Consider the following 26,076-nt stretch of genomic DNA (forward strand, 5'->3'; position numbering starts at 1 on the left):
CAGCTAGTTTTTTTTTTTTTTAAAAAAAGGAGATTTCCAGCAAATAGACTATAATACATTTTTGTTCTTATTACAGCAACCAAAAACATTCCAGGCTTTGGGGCAACATTCATTCATCATGAAAATAAAAATTCAAAGAAAAGCTTGTCGCTCTGCACCTGAACAGACCGCTTACTCTGTATGACAAGAATATTTACAGAAATGAAAAAGAAAACTAAAAGTAGTAGTGGGAGTTCTGCATCAAGTCCAGCTTTGGCACTCCTCTTCACATCGGCGTCCGCTCTTCACCTCAGTGCTGCAATCGACCCTGGTGCTTCGTGATGACATCACAGACACACTGCGTCTCTGATTGGTCGTCTTGACTTGCCCCATGATGGCTGGAGAATCAGCATTTAAAGATTTGCCTTTCCTAGGAGAGGAAGAGAGTCATATTTATGATATTGGCCAATATTTTTCTGATAACCGTTAAGAAGTTTCACTCTCTTTTTGGAGATCTGTTTTTTTCTTTTATCCAGTACGCTCTTATTTACATAAACAAACCTTCTCTTTGCCCTTTCGTGACCATAATTATCTGCTTTTGTCTGCACATTTGATGCTAAATGGTGCATGCCATCTTTTTGAAGGACCAATCAGACATAATTACACACCAGTAACTTCCTGGATGGCTGCAGAAGCGCAGCTGTGCCCTGTTAAAGGAACAGTTCACCATTTAATTTCAGCCAAGTCACAATCTGTTCCTGCCACCCATTTATTCTCTACAGTTCGCCCTGTCAGGAGTCACGGAGAGCTGGAACGTCTCCCAGCATCCACAGAGGAAAAAGCTTGGCAACGCAGCAGCAGCGGCGGCGGCATCAGCAATAACTGATTCTGAGGGCTGCAGACTAAAGCAGAAAAGTAAAAGTTTGGTTTAAAAAGTGAATCAAACTTAAATTAACCACATCCCTTTGTCTATATATCTGCAGGTATATAGACGATGGATTTTACTTGTCGATCACATCTATTATGTTCAAATTTCTAGACATTTAAGGGGCGGTAGTATGTGCTTTCTATGTAGTCCCATTTTCTAGCACTATGTTACCCTCAGCTGTTAGAAAAAGTCTATATATATCAAATATGACTTTGTAATTTAACAACTTGAAATTGGGCTTCTGTCTCTTTAAAAACTCCTGCTCTGTCACGCCACGTTCAGAAAGTCATTACAACGTGGCTCCTCTATTAACCCTTTTACAATGTTTCTAGCAGCGTGGCACTGAGAAGTAGCTCCTATAACGAACCCAGCAGATGTGCAGCACCGCCAGGTGTTTGCTAATTGGTGCTGGCTAGTCTGAAGGAGCTGAGTGGGGAAGTCACGGGGGAGGCCTGCTCTGTAATTCAAACTGCTACAGGGCATCCTTCCTGCTCACAGCCATCACCATCCACAATAACTCTTTGAAAAACCTTATTTGATTTAAAACAAATATTTAGTTTGCCTTTGGCATCAATGAAGTATTTCTGAATTGAATTGAATACATAAAACTATGTACAACCAGTTGCATACAAGTTAACAAAACAGATTTGGATGTAACTTAATCTCACTGTTAATCCAGTTATTCTGTGCAGGGCTTAGGATGGAATACAAATGCACGCCACACTTTTCAGATTTGTATTTGTAAAACCGTGTATCCTTTCGATTCCAGTTCATAATTATGTACCTTTTTTTTGTTTTTGCTCAACCACAAAAGAGTCTAATAAAATTAATTAAAGCTTGAGATCGTTATGTGACAAAAGCCGAAAGTTTTCTAAAAGTGAATACTTTTAGAAAACGATTTAAAAACACACAGCTCTACTGCTAAACCTACCATCACCCTGTCACTCTTCCTGGTTGCTCCATAGTCATAACACCAGTGTCGGTGGCCAGTCTCTGTCTCTCCGCTCCTTCTGTCTCGTCTCCAGCAGCAACAGTGACCTTGACCCACCTGGCAAGAAAACACATGAAAAAGAAAAACCCTTAATTTAAGCTGTGCATTATTAGATTTTATTGACACGGAGAATAAATTCAGATTGAAGAAATGATGGTTCACAATGTCTATGAAGAATTACCTGATCTGCCTGTTTTTTATGCAACCAAATGTGGGTCAAAATGTTTTTCTCCAGGATGAAACCAATGTTTTTCTTACCTTCCTTTGTCGGATGCGCCGCAGCTGTTCTGGTCCTGCCCGGTTCGGCTCAGATTGCTCACACCCTGCGCTAGTTGCTTGGCCAGCCGGCGCCCTTTGTCTTGGCCGGACAGTTTGGAGTCTTCCCCAGCTGCTACATTCCCACCAGACTCCTCCACTAGGATCAACAAGATTAAATTTTTAGAGCCTCAGACCGGTGGAATAATAATGAGTCAAACAGAGAACAGAATGTCCTCCGGCGGGACTCACCATTCAGAGCCTTGACTTCCAAGGAAAGGGCCTGGTTGTCGTTGGAGATCTGGCCGTTCTGGTGCTGGCCCGCGTTCTGTTCCTCGGCGAGGCTTTGCTTCTGGACAGCGTCCATCCAGTCCAGGGTCTCGCCGTTCTTCAGGGCCGAGCGGTGGTCCTTGAACCAGCGGACGATGTCGGTGCGGCCCAGTTTCGTCTGGAGCTCCAGCTGGCTGTACTCCTCGGGGGAGGGCCACTGGGTCCGACAGAACATCTGTGGGTAAAAGCACAGCATGTGCATCACTAAATAAGGGACGCGTCTTTAAACGTCGCCAACATATGGATCCATGGGCGTCAGTAGCTGCGTTTTCATCGACCGCATAATTGCGCACATGGGAATTACGCGGCATGATTTTTAACGATTTACTGCCTCAGCAAGCTTATTCACGTAAAATTTTAGTTTTTATTTAACGATAACACGGATATTTAAAAAAACGTTCAATAGGAAGATTTTGCGCTAGGACCAGGTTGTTGTTAAATCGAATTGAAATGCGTTCAACAACCGAATGCTACCACTAGCGGAAACGACAAAGAAGACAACAGGAGGGAGGGTGATGACGTGGCATATTTTTAACAACTTATCACAATAATTTAATTGCAATTGTGAGGCAGGGGGCAGTTTTGACATTAGCGGAACATCAACAAAGTTTTTTGCACCATTTTCATGGAAATGCGGCTAATGTTTCATTGTTCTGACTAAAAAACAATAACATCACATCATGTTACTACTGGTGGAAAAGACAAAGACGACAACAGGAAGTGGTAGGAGGAATGATGACGTGGCATGTTTTATAACGATTTAACGCATCAATTTATTGTGAAATTGTGGGGAGAGCTTTTGACATTAGCAGAACTTTGACAAAGTTTTGCGCACATTTGTAAGGGAAATGCAGTTAATGTTTCATTGTTTTGCCTAAAAAAACAATGAAACATCTCACAAGTCATGTGATCATGTTTCTACTGGCGGAAAAGACGAAGGAGGCGACAGGAAGTGCTAGGAGGATGATGGTGTAGCATGTTTTTTAACGACTTATAGCAAGAACAAACTTATGTGATTTTAAATGCCTTATTTAAGGGAAACATTGAAATTACAAAATTGTATCTTTTTTGATATTAGCGGATCATCAACAAAATACTGAATACATTTGTAATGTTTTGGCTGAAAAATAAATACAATCCATTAAAGACATGCTTTCATTGCTTCTCACCTCCCTGAGAAGGGCAAGCGTGCGACTGGAGATGGGCGTTGGGCTTGAGGAGACTGGCAGGAGGGGAGGATGAGGAGAGGACGAGTTGAGTATGGGAGGAGATCTTGAAGAGGAATGGGTGGGAGGTTGAGGGGAAGATGCTGCAAGCACAGGGGGGGAGGTAGAAGACGAAGAAGAGGAGGAGTAGGAAGGAGGCGGGTGAGGAGAGGAAAGAAGAGTCTTCCTGTCCTGCTCTCGGTGAGAAGCCCCATTCAGCAGCGCCCCTCCCGCCCGCTCCAGCCTGTCCTCCGTGTTCCTGCAGGCCATGGTGAGCAGAACCTTCTCCATGTTGTCTCTCAGGGCGCGGCGCTCCAAAAACCAGCAGTCCACCTCCGTCTTGGACAGCCTCGTCTCCTGAGCCAGCTGGTCTGTGGCAGAAACAAGACTATGAGGAAAAGATGGTCGTTCCCCTTTTGACAAACCGCAGGATTCAGTCACGCTTCGAGGGGACTTGGAAAACGGGGCCTCATTAAAAACATTGCCGCTATTCTCGACATGGTTGCAGCCACGAGGGAGGAGCGCGCAGCTCCTCCGGGATGAAAGAAAAACCGAGTCACATGCTGTGGACTTTTGTAAATGAAAGAAAACAACCTGATTTCTTTTAGTGATGTGAAAGTCTAATTCATAGGCAGAAATGCCAGAGACGGCAGGAGCATTACAAGTTGCCAATTAGGCCGACCGGCATGCAAGAGAATAGATAGCAAAACTGTGATTTATTTATTTAGCACAAAAGTGTTCACACCTTTTAAATTATTTCATATATTGTAATGTCGTAACAAGAAAATCAGGAGTTTTGGCTGTATGTTCTGTGTGTCTCTGTCGCCCAGTGATGGACTGGCGACCTGTTCAAGATGTACCCTCCATGTATAAGAGGGTATAGAAAATGGATGGATGGATTAAAGTTTTTAATTTTGCAAAGGTTCCCAATTAGATTTAGATCTGGACTTTGACGAGGCCAGTCTACCAGTTGAATATAATATCAACTACACCTTTCCCCTGCAGCTCTGGCTGCATATTTAGGGTTATTGTCCTGCTGGTAGGGATTCTCCTACCTGAGTTAAAAATCTCTGCTGCTCCTCCAGAGCGTCTCTAGCCTCCTATAACACCTTCTAATTATTATTACTCTAAAATGCCATCTTCTTTTTCTTCTCACAATTATTCACTACTTTTGTGGGTCTTTTGTATGAAATCTTAACACATTATGTTTGAGTTTGTGACGTAACTAAACGTGGAAAAGTTTAAGAAGTATGACCACCAGGAAGTGGAAGTAAGAAGATGAAAGTTTATGCGCCTGTTTGGGCTCCTTACTGAGCTCCTTTTCCGTCGGAGAGCTGCTTCTCTGGAAACTCTCCTCCAGCGCCTTGAGCTGCTCCGATGACTTCCCCTTCACTCTCTCCAGCAGGGGGAACTGACTCGGGACGGCTTTCTTAACGGGGCCGTCCAGAACGGCCGGGGCCGCCTCTGCTTTCACCAGCACAGGTGGAGAAGCCACGCCTCCAAGAAGACGCACACAAATAAACATAAACTACATTTGCAAAAAGAACTTTTCCATCATGTAGAACAAGAAAACACAGATAAGATATTGTTTAGAGTGAATTTTCTATGCTTACATACTTTTGAGATTGAGCAGCCTCTGTTCACTGAACCACTTCTTTATCTCTCCCCTGGACAGCCCCGTGGTCTCTATCAGCCTGTAGATCTGCCACAGTAAACAGCGTTAAAGTAAACAGTAACTGTGGTTTACCCCTACTGATAGGTGTGGATTTAAGAGGAAAAACACTAAACTGGGAATCCAACCATTGGAGAAACAATTATGTTTATTACTGCACAAAAAGATGTCATTCCACTCACTTCTTACCTCATCTTCCTCAGGGAAAGGACACTGTGTGTAGCTGGAGCGCAGCACTGACAGCTGCTCGGCCGTTTTGTTCGGGTCTGCTGTGAAAGTCAGCATTTTGGGCGGCGCCAGCTTCGACGTGGCCGTCGACGCATGGATGGTCTGAATGATGGACGGCCGCTTACTCTCAGTTGCGATCACCGGAGTGGCCAGCGTCCGCTTGAGCGACTGTGCCACCTGCAAGAGTCAAAACGGCTTCTCTCACTGATCAAGTTGCGACAAGGTACTCCTAACGGGTCCAATCAGAATCTGCTGTAAACAACATTCACATTCAAGTTTTGACGTTTAAATGTCATTTCCACTGTTGGTCATCTACCTGGCTCGCCACTGTGAGCGCCAGTGGTGTGCATGTGACACTGGAGCCGTTGGCTACAGGAGTCAGCACCAGGCTGTTCTGGCCCAGGATCTGACAGGGGAGGGACTGCAGGACAGAGGCAGCTGACGGCAGAGGCTTGGAGGCGGTGCTGTTGGTGGATGAGCTGGAGCCCAGCTGTGAAGCCACAACAGTCAGAGTCTGAGGCACTGATGAGATGGTGCCGTTGAACATTTTCTTCCTCGCTTCTTCTACCTGAGACATAAAGAATGAGATCATTTGGAACGTTTTGGATCAAACTGAGCAAGGTTAGCAGGGTCAAATTTACAAGAACCAGGGCCCCTGGGCCGGAGCCAGATTTGGTGCCCTATCCGCTACAAAAAAATTATTCTACTAATGCAAATTACAAAACATTAATAGAACAGAATTATGAGGAAAATTATGGTATAACAGCAGCAACAGATATAAAGGTTCACACAAAAAGTTCCTGAAGTGTTAAAAATAATGTATAAAAAAATAAGCTTTATAATAATAATAATAATAATAATACTAGAATAAGTGATCTTTTACATAAATTGATGCATGGTTGGTTTAATGCATCTCCTGAGAAGTAGCTCCAGGTTGTTCCCAAAGAAATTACTGTAACTTCTTCATTTTTAAATACTTGAAATTTTTTGATGTTCATAAAACCCCCAAAATATTAATAGAACTAATCTGATATGGGACTATGAGTTTTATATAATGTACAATGCAAAACATGCATTCATTAAAAAAAAAAAAAAAAAGTATCGAGATGCCCCCCAAAAATTGGGCCCTGGGCTTCTATAGTCTGGACCAGGTTGTTAGGTTTTCAAATTAGGTAAAATTCAGGTGTATTTACTGTTGCTTATCTACCAACAGCTCACAGCTGTAGTAAAAACAGTAGCAACACAAACAGCAAACTAAGATAAAAAAAAAAGATCATTGCACCTCTTCAGGTGACCAGCTGATGCCCTGCTTGAGCCGCTGAGTGGTGAACCAGACTTTGATTTGCTCTTCCGGGTGTTTGGAGGCTGCAGTAAGCCAGGAGAGCTCGGCCTGCGTCGGGTAGGGGAACTTGTTGAAGGAGGAGATGAGCGTCAGGTTGTCGTCCAGGGACGGGTTGTATTTGGTTGTGTTCAGGGGCACTGCGATCTTCGGCACCTGAAACAAAAACGAGTGAAAAGGGCAACCGGAGGATATTTCTTTTTTTTTTGGTAAATTCTCACTATTACCAGTTAAAGGAATAATGACTAATGAAATACTATTACCTGATTCTGGATCGGCTATGAAAATACCCCTATCACATAAAATATAGTTTAATTTGATTGAATGACTTTCTGAGTTGGATGGTGGAGTGCAAAGTTTACACCGTTCTGAAATTTCCCTTAATAATTGCCAACATTGTTAGGCAATATTTTCACAAAATAACTTCACAGGCAATTCCAAACCAATGTCGGGGTCCCAAATAGAACCAGTGATGCCATGAGGTAACTCCTACCAATGCAGGAGAATCAATGAGGTCAACAACTGAGTGTGGCAGAGCGACTTCCTAACAACAATGATTTTCAGCAATGAAGCCATAACCAATGATTCTACCACAGTGACTACACTTTACAACTAAAAACTCACTGGAAATTGTGAATTTGTGGCAATTTGATGCTCTCTGTTCATTCTGGCTGAAACTGAGCTACTTTGTAAAGAAGAAGAAAAAAGAAGCACAAACCCTAGGTGTACAAAGATGGTAGAGATTCATATCCAAAAACACTTGCAACTGTAAAGGTTGTATAGGTTAGTCCTACAAAGTACTGACTTAAGGAAGTTTGATAAATGCAGAAAAGGCAGAAAAACCTATCTAACGAATATATTTTCTGTTGGGACGATAATAAAATCCCAATAAAATATATTGAGGTTTGTACATGCAACATGACAGCAGAAGTTTTCCCTTTGTCCTACCTGGGTATAATTTATAGGCTGCTGTAAAGAAGGCATGATGTGAGAAAGGCTGTCTGCTTTGAGCAGAGTCGACTCTGGGATGATAACGGTCCCGTTCACATTGAGCGCCGTTATTGGTTTCTTGGCGAGCTCTGGGGTCAGTTTACCCATCTGCAATTCTGTCCGTTTGATGTCTGTAGACAAAGTTTTTGGTTTAGCAGTTTTTACTGTGTTGGTTTTGCTAAGCGAGGAGCTCCCCAGTCTGTCCCCTTTGCCAGGAAGCGAACCCAACGTGTTGTAAATGACTGCATTGTTGCTGCAGCCCTCTATTGTCTGTTCCAGGATTGTCTGGTTGTTCATTTTGATGCGTTTGAATTTGAAGTTGCTCTCCCCGGGGTGACATCTCTCGTTGTGCTCCGTTAGGGTATCGAACTTCTTAGTGTTGAAGTTGCAGACAGCGCACAGGTACAGTGGGTTGAGGATGACATTTGGATGGTTGGAGTCCACATGTTCCTTGAAAGTGTTAAGATTCTGTGTGGAAAAGGGGCAGTATTTGCACTCGTAGCCCCCCTGCTGTCTGTGTTGAGGTTTGGAGGGGTCTGGCGGCTCCTTTTGTGGTTTGTCAGGACCTGTGGGAGCGTCTGAGGCTTTGCCTGTCCCATCTGAGTCTGTCGTTGGCTCTGCTTGTATCGGATGGTCTGTATTCATAGGCACCTCCTCCTGAACATGGTTTTCTGTTACCTAGCAGAAAGAGAAGGCAAAAGTCATTAGATTAGCTTTTTAACTTGTATATAAATATTTAGTTTAACCTTTTGCTATATAAATGATTGTAATTAGGATCTTCTTCACATATTAAATCCCACCAGGGCCTCCAAATGTGTAGTTCACATTACAATAAAAAAACTAAAAAACAATGCTCCTGCCTCCATATTGTGTGATTCCTCCTCATCATCATCCACCTCCAACTGTGTCTGCTCTGGTCGGATCATGCAGGGAGTGGAAGCTTTGCGTCGACTTGACATGATGTTTTTAGGTTGCGGGTCAGGAATGTGCTTAGAGTTGCTTTTGTCTTGGCTCAGGATTCCAAGATGAAGAACCACTGATTAAATACAGAATGACTGTCTAAAGCAGAGCCAGACAGATCAAACGCAGACCAGAACGGGACTTTCTGGGACTGTCAGAAAGAGACGCCAAAGAAATTTTTTGATATTTGTAGAGAGACCAAATACGATGATGGAAGATGAAGGACTGCTTGTAGAGCAGCGTGGGCTGGACTCGTTGACAGTGTCAGCTCCAACAATGGCGGCTCTTCTGGGTCTTCATGACAGGATGCTGCCTGGATGGGAGACAAAAAAAAGTCATCAAATGAGAACTGATTATTCCCAACAGTAGAAAAATGTTTTCACGCTCGTCTACAGTTCTACAACCTCTGTGCGAATAAAATGAAATCTTCTGCATAGCATAAGCAATGACAATGCAATCATTTGAAAGCAAAAGCCAAGATTAGGTGTCTGAATGTTGTCTGGTGTAACAAATTACCACAATTTTCAAGTTTCAAGCTGAATGTCGACGGGTACAAAACAGTAGCTGGCAAATGAACAGCACAGCAAACAGGTGGTCTACAGGTGGTCTGCTTCAGAAAAGTCTTTGAACAACAGAACAAAACTGCAACAATGCTTTATTTTTGCACAAACTACTGTGCAGGCAACAATCTTAAGGAGTACCTGTGGTGAACCACTGGAAGATTAAACAAAAGGTAGTGTGCTGCTTAATGAGCATTTGTTGTTTCATGCTGGGAGACTGGTGGAAAAGAATAGGACAAAAAAAAAAAAAAAACGAACAAAAATAGAAACCTTTTGACAATATTGTGAGTCAAAACTCCACAACTTCAGGCAAAGCACGAGCCAGAGATAATACTGGCTGTAAAGTGTGAGGAACAACTGACAGAAAACGTAATGTGCTAATTGAATGAAAAATTATTAAGTACAAAGCTGGGAAAGGAAAATTCAAATTGAGGGTATCAACTACTTGAACATTATAAATATTATTGTTTGTAAGTCAGATGATAAAGATGGTCTTATGTTAGGTTTTGGTCTGCAAACCTGCAGATCCACATAATAACTCTGTTGCATCACGGTGGCGATACAGTAGCTGGGATGTAAATATATTCAGATCTGCTGCTGTCAGGAACAAGAGTACTGTCCAAGGTAATGCTGAATACTTATTCAGCTGATTGGACCACAAAGTGTGAATAGAATGACAAATCAGAAATAAATTAGATTCACATTCGCATCTTGAAGAGCCAAGAACAGCTTTATTGTGGAAAATGACACCCCATCAAGAAGGAACATTCAGAACCATCAGAGGAAGTGTGAGCTGAGGAAAGTTTTCTTGCAGGCTAATGAGAGAGAAGCTTATCTGACTGAAAAGACCCATTGATATTCTGGAGGCCTCTCACACAAGCTTTACTCTCATATTCACATGAGTAAAAATCAAATGAGTTCATGCAGCTGTGGTGCTCTTCTATCGGGACTTAATGAGGTTCCATAAAACATGGCACAGAAGAACGAGTCCTCATTTCAAATTAAAATCTCACTTACACAACAGCGCTTTATTGCTCCAGTAATAAAGTAAAAATAAACAGAGGAAGTCTAGCAGAGACGACCCGATGCAGTTTCATCAGCTCTGGATTTACTTTGTAATCACCTCCGAGAGTCACAATCTCGACGCGAACCTCTCCAACATCTCCTCCATTTAGAAGAGCATTATAGCCTTTGAGGCCTAAATGCTGCCATCCCAGTCACTGTCCCAACGGGTCTCAAATCTTCCTACGTCCCACTGAAGCATCGGCAGGATGCAGCTGCATTGCCGTGGTGTCGCTATGACAACAGTGAACGTAAAGTACCACAAGCTGTACATACAGTACATCGTCCAACTGCATTCAGGTCTGTTTGCCCTATCTTGGAAGCAGAGGAGGAGTTAGAATAAACTAACACACCGGTTATGAGGTGGGTGGTTTGTGAAGTCTGGATGGAAAATTTATCACAAAAAACCCCCCAAAAAAGATCATTAACAAATTAAACAGTACACAAAGTGGCAACTTTATGCTGTGCTTTCAACCCAAACCAAGTAACAGTATATTTTTGAAAGGAAGTCAACTTTTCATTTCTGTAGGCAGAAAGGTTGAAAGTCTTGATTCATGTTTGTGTACCTACAATCTCCTTCCTGTACAACTCTACTTCTGTTGATGTTCCTACTGTGTAGCAGGTAGATTTTCTACGCAGCGACACCTACCGTTTAAGAAAAGAGGTGTGGCAATTGTAGCCACCGACAAGTTGCTCGCACCAATGCCGACATGTGGTTCTGGTGCCAATATTTTACAGACTAAAAGCCAGATTTGTAATTGGCTGATTACAGCTGGAAAGTTTGCAGCATGCGGATTCAAAAGCTTACACCTGCTGTGGGCAATATGCTGATAGGTTTAGTTTTATTTATTTATTTTTTATAAAAAAGGCCAATACGAGTGAAATGCCAGTTGTGAAATATTATGAAACGTTCTCGGAGCAGTCGCTGTACAAAATGGGGCGGTAATGAGATCTTGTGTCACAAGATATTTTTGCTTCACTTTTATTAGCCACATCCAGGTCTGGTTATTGCCAAATAATTTAATCAGAACCTGCATGAAAACATGAAGTAGGCAAAAAGATCTTAAAAAGCAACACATCTGAAGAAACAGATAACCCAATTCTGTGTTAAGTGGCGACGGGACGTAATTTCCCATTGCCACTGGTTACAGTAACTCCAGCATAGAACTGCATACTAGTGCAACCATACACCATTTGCTCCTTGAAAAGTTTGATTTGTTTCTCCTGAAATCCAGTAAACATCTGATGAGGAGGAATGGAGGGATGCATCTGTCAGCTGCGACTGAAGTGCCACTTCACATGACCTCCTGAACTTCAGCTGCCACACTGCTGACACAGCACGAACCCTTCTCAAAAGTGATGATGGGAGAGACAGAGCAAGCGAAGAGAAAAGTCATTGTGCTGCAGATGAATGTTTATCTCCTACAGTGGATCTATGCAAGCTGAGAGGGAAGATGAGCCATCCCCTTATGCAACACCTTTTAGTCACAGGAACTTATATGACAAGCACTTAGTGTCATCAACAGGATGCACGGAGGAGAACATCAGACACTGCTTTATGTAATAAAGAAGTTGCTACCGTGCCACATGAGTAAAAAGAAAGTATTCAAAACATGTCCGATTTTGAGCAGAAGTCAGAAAGGCAGACATTATCTTACACAATGTAAATACAACTCAATATACAATATACTCAACCAGGTTGAATTGTGGCAGTCAAACATGTGTGCCCACCATCTCAAACAGGGAGAAAAGCCTGAGCAAACAGATGAACGCTGGAGATGGACCAACACTCTTCTCTTCCCTTCTCAACATTTTCACTTGAGGAGGGGCGGCTCTCCTGCTGCTTCACCAAATGCCATTACAAAGAATCCATGTTGTTAATCATATCATATCTGCAGCCTTTATCTAATTTAATCATCTTTGTAATACACTAACAAACAGACTTTCAGTCTCAAGGTAAAATAATACTAAGGGTTTCTTGTCTGATGTCCTTGAAAAAAGATTTATTTATTTTTTTGGACTCTGCAGTCTGTTGCCTGAGTTTTAAACACCAGAAAAAGCCTGTTCTTCAAGCTAGAAAATGTTTATTAACTGTGATCTTTGCTCTAAAACTTGAGCTGCGTTCATAAGTTAGGTCAGACTGTCAGCCTCCCACCTGTTCCATTAGTGTGTCTAACCCAGTCAGCCAATGTGTGCAGAGTGAGCTCCGTGCCAGAGCCACAAACTCCCTACTGTCTGGATGCTCATTAAACTTGTATGAATACTGAGCCTGGCTGCCTCTAGCCTGGCCGTCTGTCAGTTTGTGCTGTCCTGTTGTTTGGCTGCCTGGTTGGCATCATAATAATGGAGCCATCTACCTGAAAATGTTAAGTAATGCGATGAAGAAGGACGGACAGTGACAAGGTTACGCTACAGACAGTAAGACAACAGGAATCAAGACAATGCCATCCGGAGCCGCTACGCTGACATATGAAGTCAGGACAGACGATCCGATACGTCAGAAACACAATAGGGCTATAGGAAGGATGTGCTATCAAACAGCACGGAGAGGCAAATGACACAGAACAGATGAGTCACAGCAGTACACTCAACTCAGTCCCTATTTCTGTGTGCCATTAAGGTAATCTCACACTGAGGATGGACAGATGCTTCTCACTTGCCGCATACAAGATCTGCAGCTTCAAAGAGGCGATTTAGCCGAACCTGTCATCATAAAAATACCCATCACAGCTTCTCTGCGAATAAAAATATACAGCTAGACTTGTAATGAAAGATCTTTATGTTGTTCTTTATGTCTTAAGACATTCTACTTAGGGATCACTATGGTAACTGCTGCCAATGTGACTAAGATGTTCTAGGAAAAAGTTGCTAGACATTATTATCTTGTCAACTTGTGCTACAAGGTCTCAAAATGTTACAAACACCCACATTTGCAGTCAAACTCAAGTCATCTGGCAGTGTGAGCTCTAGGCTTGTATTTGTTGAAGTAAAAAGGACATACTTCTTGAAAGGCCTAGTTGTGTTGAAAGAGGTTACGAGTGAAGACTACTAGTTAGTTCATCTAAAAACACTCAGTTGAATTAGAATCGAAGAAGTTTCCTGCATGTGGAAATGATCAATCCATCTGTCCATCGAACATGGCACCATGGGGGTAAAAGGTGCAGAAGAGAAACCCAGACATCCTCCTGACATTCTCCAATGCAATCTGGAGGATCGCTAAGGGTTTCTAGGCCAAAAGAGATATATAGTGCCTGCAGCATGTTCTAGGTCTGTTGAAAGCACCTCTTAAGGGAGGCGCTCAGAAAGCATCCTGATCAGATGCCTGAACCATCTCAAACTTTTTACAATCATTTCCTGGATGGCAGCACTCCTTACCCCATCTCTAAGACTGGACCCAGCTACCAGGCAGAGGAATTTTTTTTTTCTGCCACTTGCACCCAGTATCTGGTTTCTTGGGTCACGATCCCCATCTTATAACCAATAAGTAAACGTTGGAACATAGACAGACCAGCAAATGAAGGAATGCACTTTTTGGGTCAGCTTATTGTTCACCACAACAGACTGAAGGAAAGTCTGAACTACTGCAGATGAGCCCCAATTCTCCTTATCCATCCCATCATCACCCATGTACAAGACACTTCAACTCCTGGGCTACAGGCAAGGGCAGATCTGTGACCCAAAGGAAGCAATCCACCATTTCCCAGTTAAGAACCAGTTGTTTGGCAACAGGTACTCCACAGACAATTTGTGAGCACTGGGAACACTCTGACTGGGGAACCATGGCAACAATGTTTAAGTTGCCGTTTTCTTTGGACATTATCTACTGGCGCAAAAATAAAGGGGCAGTCATAACTTTTTTAATCATTTCTAATTCGAACTCTAAAACACAGAAAGAAGCATTTTGTGTATGTTTGACAGTAGGGTCACCTTAGAATTAGACAAGCACAATAATATATGGAAACCAAACGGCATTCTTGGTATTCCCACGAAATATTACCAATTTCATCCTCATGAACATGAATACATTCCTACACTCCTTGTGAACAACCATCCAGTTGAAAATTTGGTTGGGTTGCAAAAATCTCAATGGTGAAATCAAGGTGGAGAATTAACAGTAATGCAAAGATTAGCGGGTCAAGAAAGACAAACACAAAGGCATTTAAGTGAAGCCTCTCCGACTCCTGGGCATGAAGAACAAACCAGCAGGTCACACTAGAGTGCAGAGCAGAGTGAGAAAGCTGTCAAAATCCTGAAATGACTACTCTGTTTCTTTAACAAACAAAAAAATCTCAAAAACCTGATAAGCTTTGACATATCAGAAGCCATTTTTCTTTTTACTACAAACAGAGGGCGTGCCCTCCCTGCTCTGGTAGCTGGGCTCGGTGGGGCGTGTCCACCCCATCTCTTGTCCTTTTTTTGGAGCGCTTTTCCCCTCATGATCCACAAGTGAGCCACTGCAGCGCGGAAGTACAATGAGTGTGTGACGGCAAGACTTGTGTGGGTGAGGAGAAGCTCCGGCACAAACGCAACGTGTCCCAGAAGGAGGGAAATGGAGGCTGAATTTCGGACTGTCGCAGAATTAATTTAAATCTCATCACGCGGCTCCTCTGGAGCAAAGCGAAGTGCTGCACTGTGTCTGAGTGCTCGCTATGTTCTGCATAGCAACAGAGCAGTGCTACTTTTTACAGGCCTGCTATGAAGACTACTGTAAATGTGACTCAGTAGCAAAAAAATTATGTTTTCCTAGCAGAGTCTGGTCTGGAGCCAGTATTTACTCCATTAATATCTGAAATGACAAATCAGAAAATATGAAAAATAAGAAGAACATGCTGTACCAAGGGGCATGGTTTTACAGTACAGTGGTCTCATAAGATGAGATGTCAATACACAAAATAATCTTCAGCAAGATAAGCTTGTCTGGTGTTCATATGGATTATTCTTAGATACATAACATCTAACAATTACTGATGCAGATCAAACACACATCAATGGTTCTCGCCAGCGGCAAAGTTCTAAATACTGCCAAAACAAAAACTGTTTGTTCTGACGTCAAACATCCCAATCTTTTGAAAGGCTTATTAAACATGAAGAAGAATCATTTTGCCTCAGTCCAAAAGACAGTACATGTGGAATACATAAGGATTTTTAAAGAATATTGTTCTGTTTTCCCCTTATTTAAAAAGCTGTTTAAATTTGACTCAAAACTTCAGGAAAAAAAAACACCCTGATTACTGCTTCACCTTTACTAAACCAACCTATATTCTGTGTAGAGGAAGCATTTTCCAAAAAAGCTGCTCCGAATTGGATCCGAAACGTTCGTCTCTGCTTAATCTGGCTTAGAAAAAAATAAAAATAATTAAAGAAAAGACACTATAAACAGACTACTTCTTCCTCTTTTCCCTTCACTACCTGTCTCCTCACAGAACGCACAGCTACACTGGGACGCATATACAGGGCAGGCTATAAAAATATCCAAGTGCGGATGGATGGGTTACTATGGCAACGCTGTAACCAACAGAGAGCGTGGTGTGCGAGTGTGTGCTTCCATCCTGGAGCAGAAACCCCGCAGAGGTCAGAAACCGTCACGACAGCTGCGATGTTTGAAATCCAGTTCAGCTACACCTTTCAGCGTGAGAAACCCGCAGCTTGCTCTGAACACTGACAACTTCATACGAATCTGCCTAAATAACTTGATCGCAGGTGAGGAACATCATGTTCAACAAATCAAGGCCACAGCTATGAGGGAGACTTAAGTTTTCTCTGTTTCCCTGTTTACAGTAACGCCATCTGAGGCCAGGGTTTTGGTGTTTTTCTGCAGCGTCTTGAAAAAGTATTCACATCCCTTTGATATGTTTTGAATTTTGCTGTTTTACAGCCACAAACATCAGTGTTTTACAGTGGGATTAAAGGTAGCATAATTACAAAGTGGAAGGAAATGGTTCCACTTCATAATGGTTCTGATTTTTTTTTTTCCTCATACAAATCTGAAAAGTGTGGCATGCATTTGTATTCTGTCTCATTGAGTCAAAACTTTAACACAGGATAATAATATCGCACTTTAGCTCCCATTTGAAGCTGGAAGAAAAACCTCCATCCCGGTTTCAAATCTTTAGCAGTACCACCCCAAATTTAGAGTCAAGACCAAAACTATTTACACCCTTTTTAAAATTCCTCATCATATTTTTGCTTTTCAATTATTTTTTTTATTACAACTCATCTTTTGCTACAACTTCCAAGTCTTTGAATTTTAAGTTCCTCCTTGCCATAACCCTAATCTTGAGTTCCCTGCAAAATTCCAGGATTCCCCATGGGATTCAAATCAGAACTCTGGCTGGGCTTCTCAAAAACAATACTACTTCCGATCAGAAGAAATGTTGATAAAATGTAAAAAAAAAAAATACTTTCAACAAAAGTATGTGAAGAATATTGGGCTTAACCTCCATATTCCTGTCGACTGACCCACCTTAGCTGTAAAGTTTCCCCACAGCATTATACTTCCACCACCATGTCACATTGAAGACGGTGTGTTTGTTAGTTCGTTTTCAACCACACATATTGTTTTGCATTTCAATCTGTCATAACTTCACCTTATGTCGCTTCATGTTGGTTTTATCACAAAAATAAAATAAAGTTTTAACAAAGAATCCGGTATTTCCTTACTGCTAGAATTAACCTTTGCTTCCCTTACAGAAAATGACCCTGATGAACAAGGTCAGCATAAGAAAGCAAGACTGTAAAGACTTTGTTCCTTTGACATAGTTCTGCTACAACAAATCCAGAAATACTGGATTAAAGCATTCTTGATTTTTTGGGGCCTTTAATATAAAGAGCCCCCCCCCCCCCCCCCCCCCCGGCAAGGCTCTGCAATCTTATTTCCACCTCCTGTTGTTTAGTCGAGCCACTCCTCCATTCTTCTTTTTCCCTCTCTCCCACGGCCTTGTTCAAGACCAGTCAGCGACAGCAACACTGCGTTATTCTCGCTTGATGGTCTCAAAGCAGTAATTTCTTTTTAACTGCATAACCCATCCGAGAATTCGCCGCAGTGTCTTTTTCCAAAGAGAATCTGACTGTTCAAGTTTGTAGAAACATTATCTAGCTCATTTCTATTAAATAAAGAGTTTCATAGAACTTCACTTGCACGTTTCCAATAGTTTAATCCCTGACATTCAGTCCTTCATCACTGCAATACGATCCAGTGTTTTTGGATTCCAGGTAAGCCCTTTGTGTTTTCCATGAACCTCCAACAGCCAGCGTCCCTGGGGGGCCGAATTTCCCACCTGTCAGTCTATGCCTTCGCTGCAGTAGGTGGGGCATGTGAGCGAAGGTTCCTAGCAGCTTCTTATTGGCCTCAAACGGACAAAAGGGGCACCTACGCTCTTCCAGTGGCAAACGGAGTGAAAAGCTCTACGGCTTGGACCCTCCATTTTCCCTTTTACCCCCACAAACATGAGATACAGAGGACACAGACTATACCACACATGTTTATGCATAAACCTCTTCGTGACATGCAGTGCCGCAAAAATTATTCACAACCCAGGAATGTTTTCACATTTTCTCATGCTACAACTACAAACGTCAACATACTTTACTGAAACTTTATGTAATAAAACAAACAAACAAAAAGTAGTGTGTATATATATATATATATATATATTTAGAGAGAGAGAGTTGAGGGAATATTGATTAGTTTTTTTCTTTTTCCACATAGTCCACTTTCCACTTATTTGGTAACTTCTAAAAACAATTTGATGCCATGTTTTTTTATTATTTAGGGTATGAGTAAAAGCATGTAAAAAGCTATTTTGTTTATCAGTTAAATAAATTTGGACTTAAAGACTTGGCCTATTTATTGCTTTGTGATACGATTGTGATATCAATAAAAATTGACAATAAGAACTATTTGTTACTTCTTCTTTAAGTAACTGAATGACTGTGAATGAATGGCAAAGCAATTATAGCTCCCCCCAAAAAACAAAAATAGTGCTCTTGAAAAACATATCCATCTGTGATATGCTGCTTTACGACGCCAGTCACATAAAGACTGCACACAGTAATTTGATCATATCTTCAAATGTATTGATATTGGTTGATATTCTCAATGGAGAAAATAGTAAAAATAACAGTTCAGACAATTAGCAGTTGATTTAACATTTAAGTTGAATTTATTGTGACGACAATAAATCAAGATTTTTATTACAAGAAGTTTTCCATATAAATAATAAACAATGCGATTGTTTAATGTGTTTAATTACATTCCAAAGAACATAGATTGCACTTTGTGGTTGAAACGTATCAGAATGTGGACAGTTCATACCGTATGCTTCAGAAAGGTAATGAAACATGGATTGCTGTGATGTTAATGAATGACCTGCTGGTTCAGTGCAGACAGCACAGCAAGAACGTCCACAACACTGCAGTGAATATGGTAGGAAAAAAAAGCTGCTGGGTCATGTACAGAGGGGAACACGACTTTAATACATGACTACACACGCATTTTGCTGTGCAAACTCCTCTGCACTCTTATGCTCAAATACAACCCAACCCCACAGTGAAGCTGGAAGGATTTTTAATGAATTAAGATGCTCCATAGCTGATGAAGAACCCGGCTCCAAACACTGAACCTGAGTGGGCGACCGTTCTCTCACAACAACAGTCTCAGTCGACTCTCGTTTCTCCTTCATGCTGCTCAGACATTCTGACTCCGGTGACTTTCTTTGTCCCTCCATGGTTCACTCAGAGTCACCTTTAGCTCGGTTTAGGGTTTTGAACGCATCGAGAAGCAGAGACGAAGATCTGCTTCTGTAGCAGAGACGGCGATCCCAACCCTAGTGAGAGCCGCACTGCGTTCATGGACATAAACTGTTGTGGACTTTTGTGCATTTTACCTGGAAATGTTGATGTGATGGAGCACTTCCAGGAAGTCTGGAGCCAGCATATCTAAGCCATTTACAATGAAAATTGACACCAACATGAAAAACTGTGTTTAAAGGTTAAAGGACATTAATCTACTTTTAATGTTTTCCCGTTTACCACCACGCATGATCACTTTTACAAACAGCGGGGTAATTGTCTCATCCTCAATTCTCTCACTCTCAAACATCACACCTACTCCCAGTCGCAGCCTCCACCGTTTGAACCCCCCCCATCGCCTCCGGCTCCACCTACAGGTGATGAGCTCATCTCTGCGGTTGCCTTAGTCACCTAACAACACGCCTGAGAAGCTGGCAGAGAGGAAGACCTGAACCAAAAAGCGCAGGAACAAAGCCCCGTGTTAGACGCCAGTGATGTCATCAAGAGGCCCGGGTGAGCACGGTAGGCCATGATGACAACAGCCTCCATCCTCCGAACCCGTGATGACTCACTCTGGCGCTCCACAGAGAGAAGGGGCAGCCATTATACAGCTCGGGATGAGATGTGGAAATCTAATGTGTGGTTATGAAACAATGGATGGTTCTAATCAGTATGCAAAACAAGAAAACATGTTCAACACCCCACCACCCCCCATTAGTTAGACAGCAGATTATACAAGCACACAATATTAAAAGAGCTCCGTTATAACAATCTCTGGACGCGCTCCATAGCTGTGTAGGATCAGAGTTCTGGATAAACGGTTTGATGTTGGAGACGCTCAACTTTTTACCCCAATCTACAAAAATAGAAGCTGGCCTTTCAAACTATGTATATATGCTGTGTATGCCAAACAGCGATCAAAAGTGAACACACCACGCTCCAGCGTAAGGATGTGCAAGAACAGATGATAAACAAAGTCACTGACATTTATCAGTTCTGAAAGAGCTACAAAACCAATTCTAAGGCTTTGAGTTGCCAGAAAAACATATAGATTATTATGCTGTAGTAAAAACACTCCCAACAACAGAAGATCACAAAATAACCAAGAAAGACATCTAACGCACTGCCAGGGTTTCTGCAGGCTTCACCAGCTCAAATTTAATTCATAATGGTCTTAAAAAGGTCATAACTTTAAGCTCTGCATATTTTATAAAGTAGTGCCAAGCTTTTTTGCACAGAATGCCCGTAGCGTCATATCGGTTGGTAACAGAAGTGAGACAGTGGCAAAGACAAACGTCGTCCAACCACCTGGCAATAATTCACACTTACCAATGATAGTTGCAAAAAAGCTAAGAGGCTAGCAAGGGTTTATTAGCAGCTAGTTAGCGGGAACCTCAACTGCACCAAGTCACAGAAGGTAATGAAGAGTTTGAGTCTGCATGAGACTGAAGTGTTTGCCTGACGGAAAAGTCTCACAAGAAAAATAAACTACACACAGAATATATAAGCAAATAGTCCTGAAATGGACAAATGTAAGACCTGTGATCAGCGTATTTAAGGTCAACTTAAACTTTTATATGAATTTCAGACATTTTAAGGCTTAATGAATTTAGAACTTTTTAAGGATGAATGGACAAACTGACTGCGTGTGTTCACAGTTAATGCAGGACTCTACAACAAGCTCCCCAAGACTTTAAGGAAAATATTCTGTGGACTGACAAGACAGGCGTAGGATTTACAGTACAACGGTGGTAGTGTAATGCTCTGGGCCACCTTTGCTGCTTCAGGACCTGGATGACCTGCTAAGCGATGGAGTCATCAATTCTGTTCTTTACCTGAAAAATCCTAAAAAAAAAATGTTTAGTCAGCCAGGTCACGCTTGGGTTTTGCAGCATAAAACTAGTACGAAACATGCCAGCATTCCACCTCTGAATGATTCAAAAGTACAAAATGTTGATTTTGGAGAGGCCTAGTCAAAGTCAAGCCCTAAATCTGATACAGATCTTGTGGGTTGACTTTAAACATGCAGGTTATGCTTGAAAATCATTTAGTGTGAATATTATAAAACAATTCAGCAAAGACGAGTGATGGCCTTTTACTGAATCATGGCTCTAAAAAGTGCTTCTCACCTTTACTCATTATCTTTGATATTAAAATTTATTTAATAATTTGAAACATCCAAGTATGATTAAAAAAACAAAAAATCTGACAGGAGGTAAACACTTTTTCACTGCATATTTCACACAATATTCAAAACTGAGCAAACAGACAGGAACTGTTTACTGTACATAAACATTGTTCTGTTTCAGGTTTTAGTCGATACCCAGATAAATAAAAAAAAATCCATTATAAAACTAATCATTTTGACTCATTAATTTCTGGAGTTAAAAGAAAACAGTTTTTTATTTAAATGACTTAAGTCACACTGATTGCATGAATGCTACACTATTCTTTGCTGCCCTTTGGCATTCACACAAATACACACATTGCTGGGTTGCTTCTCGAGAGGGATTTCCCCTCTCATTCTCAAATTCTCTGTTTAAAAATATGTCTAGTAGTGAAAGAAACAGCTCGACCGCCAGATGGGAACTGCTCACTCTTTAAGACAACAATGCTATGAAAACGAACAAATCTGCTACAGTGTCTGTCCGTAAAGTAAACAGCTCATTGCAGGGCTGCTAATGGCAGCTTAAAAGTTCAACTAATTTCCTTTACTGAACCTCCTGAAGCTAACAAATTTCAGAACATCAGAATTTTAAAAAGAATTTTAAAAATCAAGACGTTTTTTTTTCTCAATGGGTTTCTTTGAGAAATAATAAAAAGTGACGAAGGAACATTTTGTGCTGAACGTCTCTAAATCTGTACGTAAATAGGAAATGTAACTTTGATGAAGTAAATAAAAACCCAGACTAGTGGAAGCTAACAAGTCAGCCACATATATTCTGTATGAATGTGCCTCATTATTCAAACTAATTGCATTCAGTGCTTACAAGTACAAGATCCTAAAGTGAGTGTAAAATTGTTGTGGCATCACTTCTGCTCCCGATATAAATATTTTGTGACTTCTCAGTGGATTGAAGACTAGAAGAAAATGGACCTTCACACATCATCCGAAAGTTTTAAAGCAATAACTCAGAACAAAGCACTGCTACAACTAGTGGTACTGTAGGAAATCGGCAATAAAACTCTGATCTTTTATCAAACATGGTCAACGTGTTGCATTATACAGTTATGTAATTTACACTTGCCATATAGGTCATCATATGATCAAAGTCCTTCACGGAATCTGGACCTCGTTGTATGCATCACAACTACAGAAAAATTAAACAGTTTGCATGCTCTGCATTTAGAATACATTTCACAATTGTAAAATAAAAGCAGAGCAATAAAAGGAATTTTTATGACACAGTTTTCAAAATAAGAAAAGAGTTTTGGGAAGCCATACATTTTAAAAAGCTGTGCTCAATCAGAAGGCACACATTCAAATCCTGTTAACTTTTTCACTTGTCCTCTACTTCATAAACGTATTTTAAATCTCCCTCGAAAACAAGGCCTGATGCCTTATCGATCTCCGCATACGTTTCAGCAGGTAAACTTCCTCAAATGATTATTGACACGCGAAGCATCCGGCTGCACGGCAACCATCAATCATCTCCTCCTGCAAATCGCACTGGACTGGATTGGACCTAATCTTCTAGCAGGAGACGCAAAAAAGTCTTAAACAATAAAAAACAAAGTAGTTCTGATCACTGCAGGAGTTTCACAAAACACGAGCCCTCTAATCTACTGCTGTCAAACACAATTCCAACTTTGATTTAACAGCTTGCCTTTGGACTGCCTGAATAAATATGCCTAAACAGAACAATCTCTGTGTTTTTCCCCTTCCTTCCGCTGCTCAAGTCTGACATGAGTTTTTGAAGCCGTTTGATCTAAACAAATGTGACAGAGCGAGTCTTGTTCATTTTCCACCACCTGACTATGGTAAACGGATAAACGCCTCTAGGAACAAATAGAGTAGATAGCTTCACAGCTGGATGTTTTGACTGTGACATTCTGAAAGAGCACAACGTGTTGAGAAAGACCACATGGTTGGGTACAACTGGGAAAACCCCCCCAAAACATTACAATAAAACAAGAGGAAGATTTATTTTTACGCTGCTTCAAAAGGAAACAACGTGATGTAAATAAAGCCGGCAATTTTAGGATGCATAAGGCATTTTTTTACTCCCGGCATGTAATGAATATTGACTAAAAAGCTCCAAACAGCCCAGAAAAAAAGATAAAAGTGAAAAAAAAAAATCATACTTACAAAATACTTAGCATTGCTTTCTCATGTACAGAACTTGACACTGAACAGATGGTTCTCTAAATTCTGCAAAAAAAAAAAAAAACAACCTTGGATTTTTTTTTTTTTGCGCAATTTCAAATGGAGCCATCTGATCAACCGAAGCAGGTACACGCTTTTATCGTTTTGCTCCCCCCCAAAAAATACTTCACCTATCGTTTCACATTACATAACATCATCTCTGATGTAGAAGATCAAGCAGGAACCATGTGAAGAACAAACACGACCCAAATTTCTCCTCACAATTGAAAAAAAACAACACACACACACACAAAAAACCGGGAGTTCAAACCTAAGCGAGCGCAGCCAAGTTTATCCTCAAGGGAACAGCTGGTAACGGGCCTGACGGGAGGGTTAACTGCGCTGTGATCAAAATCACTTTACATCTTCTAGAGGGAGGGAGAGGAGGGTTGTTGATCAAAAAACGTAAAAAAAAAAAAAAAAAAAAGGCAAAATACAGAATAACATCAGGTCATCCAAGAGATGGGAGGAAAAAAAGACATTGGATGAACAACAGATTTCGCATGACGCACTGGATGAGAGCTTAGAGAATCAGAACTACTATTTTTTCCCCCCTCTGTCAAAGTGCAATGAATCATCTTAACCATCACGTTTAAAAACGCTTCTTTAATTTTACTCCCACAGGCTGATTGAAGTAGCATTAAAGGCCATAGCTGACGTCCTTGAACATCTCGATTACCGTTTTGTTTTCATTTTGAAAAGGCTTTATATATTCTTTACATAAATAGACAAATTCCAAGTGCTAGATGAAATATAGCTTTCAATAACAGGACGTCACAACATGTGTTTAGTAAAAGAAAAATGCTTTAAAAAGTGTACTGATGACGTAGTGTGTGTATTATCACTACTCACCAGAGGAAGTTTGATGGATTTTACAGTAAAGTCTGCTCAGTGGCTTCATATAGAAAGCTGTCGCATCCTCCTCATTGGAGGATGAATGATGACAAACCTGAGACCTAAAGCGGTTCCAGTTGTTATGGGAAACACTTGCAGGAGGTGATGGGCGGCAGGTATTGTGGCTGTTTATGTCACCTCTGTGACCTTACCTAAATAATCCTAATGGACGCAGCGGTGCCACCATGACTCCACAATGTGTCATTGGGTACATTAGGTACACCTTCCCTCTGGAGGAGGCTGTGGGACACCGAGTTCACCACCAAAGTTGATACAATGACAGGAAAATACAGAATCAGGGAGTTTTCGGGCTGTTCCTAGATCACTGCAGTGAGCGGACCCACACTGTGTGTCGGTGGGGAGGAGGCATCACCAGGGGTAACGTTCCGCCTACATCACAGAGCCTCCCAAATCAAAGTCGAGAAACAACCTCGGAGTCTAAAAGTTACGGTGAAACCTCAGCACCTCCAGCAGAGAAGCCGCTGCACCCGCCGCTTTGCGGACTTCGCCGGCTCCTTTCCGCCGGGCCCAGGCGAGACGTGAGAGTGGGGCGCAGAGAAACACGTTCTCTGCCCCCTCTCAAATGTTCCCCCTCTCGCCACCGACGTAACAACATGTCGGCAGAGACGGCCATGTTTTGCTGGTTATGTCGACACGGGGGAGGAGGAAAAGTAGACACGATGTTTCTCCTCTCTGCCTGCCGACGCCACAGTCGCCGCATATCAGAATGAAACTCTCACACGGGGCTCGAAAATGTCCACCTAACTTCAGGAGGGGACACGCTGTGTGTCCCTCCCGCGCGTACGCAGGTGTAAACGGCAGAGCCACGCAAAGTTCACGCGGCGAGACAACTTAAAATGTTTACACCGCGGCGTGTGGACGTCACGAAGCACCGAGAGGGACGCAAACAAACAACAACACGCAGCTTCAACTTGGGGGGGGGGGGGACTTTTTGGTAAAACAGAGCCGCGGCGAGTCGACAGAAAACCAGAGGAAGAGTTTAGCCGTTTCTTACCTGCCCACCCCGTTCCTGACGCGACGTTCAGGTACCGCGGTACAATCCCGAAGCGACCGCTGGAGCAGCAAGCTCGCCGAGTGGGTCGGAAAGAGTCTCGCGGCGGCCCAATAGCCGACGAGACAACAGGCGACAGGGAAGGGAAAAAATTGGCGATCACAAGGAGGATCTACGCCAAAAGCCACATGATCGCCGACGTCAGAGTACGTATTTGCATGTCGTACCGGAGCGCCGGTGTCCGTCCACAGCGGCTCCATAGCGATATGGCCGCGAAAAGTTTGGCCGCCGGAGGAGAAAAGTGGGACAACTCTGCATCCCGATTTCAGGAGGGAACCTGAAGTGTCGACCAGGCATGTCCGCAGCGCTGAAAATGAATGAACTGCGTGTTGTTGCCGTCAAGTTGCCCCTTGATGATGTCCTCTGCTCGGAGCTCATTGAATATTACATCCAGCGATGGGGCGTTTGTTACCACCCAAAGTCCCACCCTCCAGCCACGGCCACGCCCACCAGCC

The 26,076-nt window shown here is 42.1% G+C and overlaps 1 protein-coding gene across 3 annotated transcripts; it reads right to left on the reverse strand.

Annotated features, from left to right (window-relative positions):
* zhx2 (zinc fingers and homeoboxes 2) lies at positions 1-26,076 on the reverse strand. Of its 3 annotated transcripts, none has more exons than XM_005799045.3 (13): positions 25,565-26,076; positions 8,778-9,190; positions 7,876-8,595; positions 6,871-7,083; positions 5,905-6,156; positions 5,550-5,765; positions 5,306-5,390; positions 5,000-5,185; positions 3,653-4,059; positions 2,406-2,658; positions 2,157-2,313; positions 1,839-1,955; positions 1-409 (listed from the first exon to the last, which is right to left on the reverse strand). In XM_005799045.3, the coding sequence occupies exons 2-12, from the start codon at positions 8,874-8,876 to the stop codon at positions 1,841-1,843; spliced, it is 2,703 nt and encodes a 900-aa protein (XP_005799102.2). In that variant the 5' UTR covers positions 8,877-9,190; positions 25,565-26,076; the 3' UTR covers positions 1-409; positions 1,839-1,840. The 3 variants fall into 3 exon arrangements, with proteins under 3 accessions (XP_005799102.2, XP_023186903.1, XP_023186904.1); XM_023331135.1 differs by lacking the exon at positions 25,565-26,076 and adding an exon at positions 24,508-24,600; XM_023331136.1 differs by lacking the exon at positions 25,565-26,076 and adding an exon at positions 23,599-23,619.

This window comes from Xiphophorus maculatus, chromosome 3 (assembly GCF_002775205.1).
Source record: "Xiphophorus maculatus strain JP 163 A chromosome 3, X_maculatus-5.0-male, whole genome shotgun sequence".
In the NCBI taxonomy this organism is placed as follows: domain Eukaryota; kingdom Metazoa; phylum Chordata; class Actinopteri; order Cyprinodontiformes; family Poeciliidae; genus Xiphophorus; species Xiphophorus maculatus.

Excerpts from the sequence above, each read along its gene's own strand:
- zhx2 (XM_005799045.3), bottom strand. The coding sequence starts at position 8,876 with ATGTCAAGTCGACGCAAAGCTTCCACTCCCTGCATGATCCGACCAGAG. Across the intron at positions 5,766-5,904 it reads CGCTCACAGTGGCGAGCCAG|GTGGCACAGTCGCTCAAGCG; the intron begins GTAGATGACCAA and ends TGACTCTTGCAG. Across the intron at positions 5,186-5,305 it reads GAGGCTGCTCAATCTCAAAA|GCGTGGCTTCTCCACCTGTG; the intron begins GTATGTAAGCAT and ends GTCTTCTTGGAG.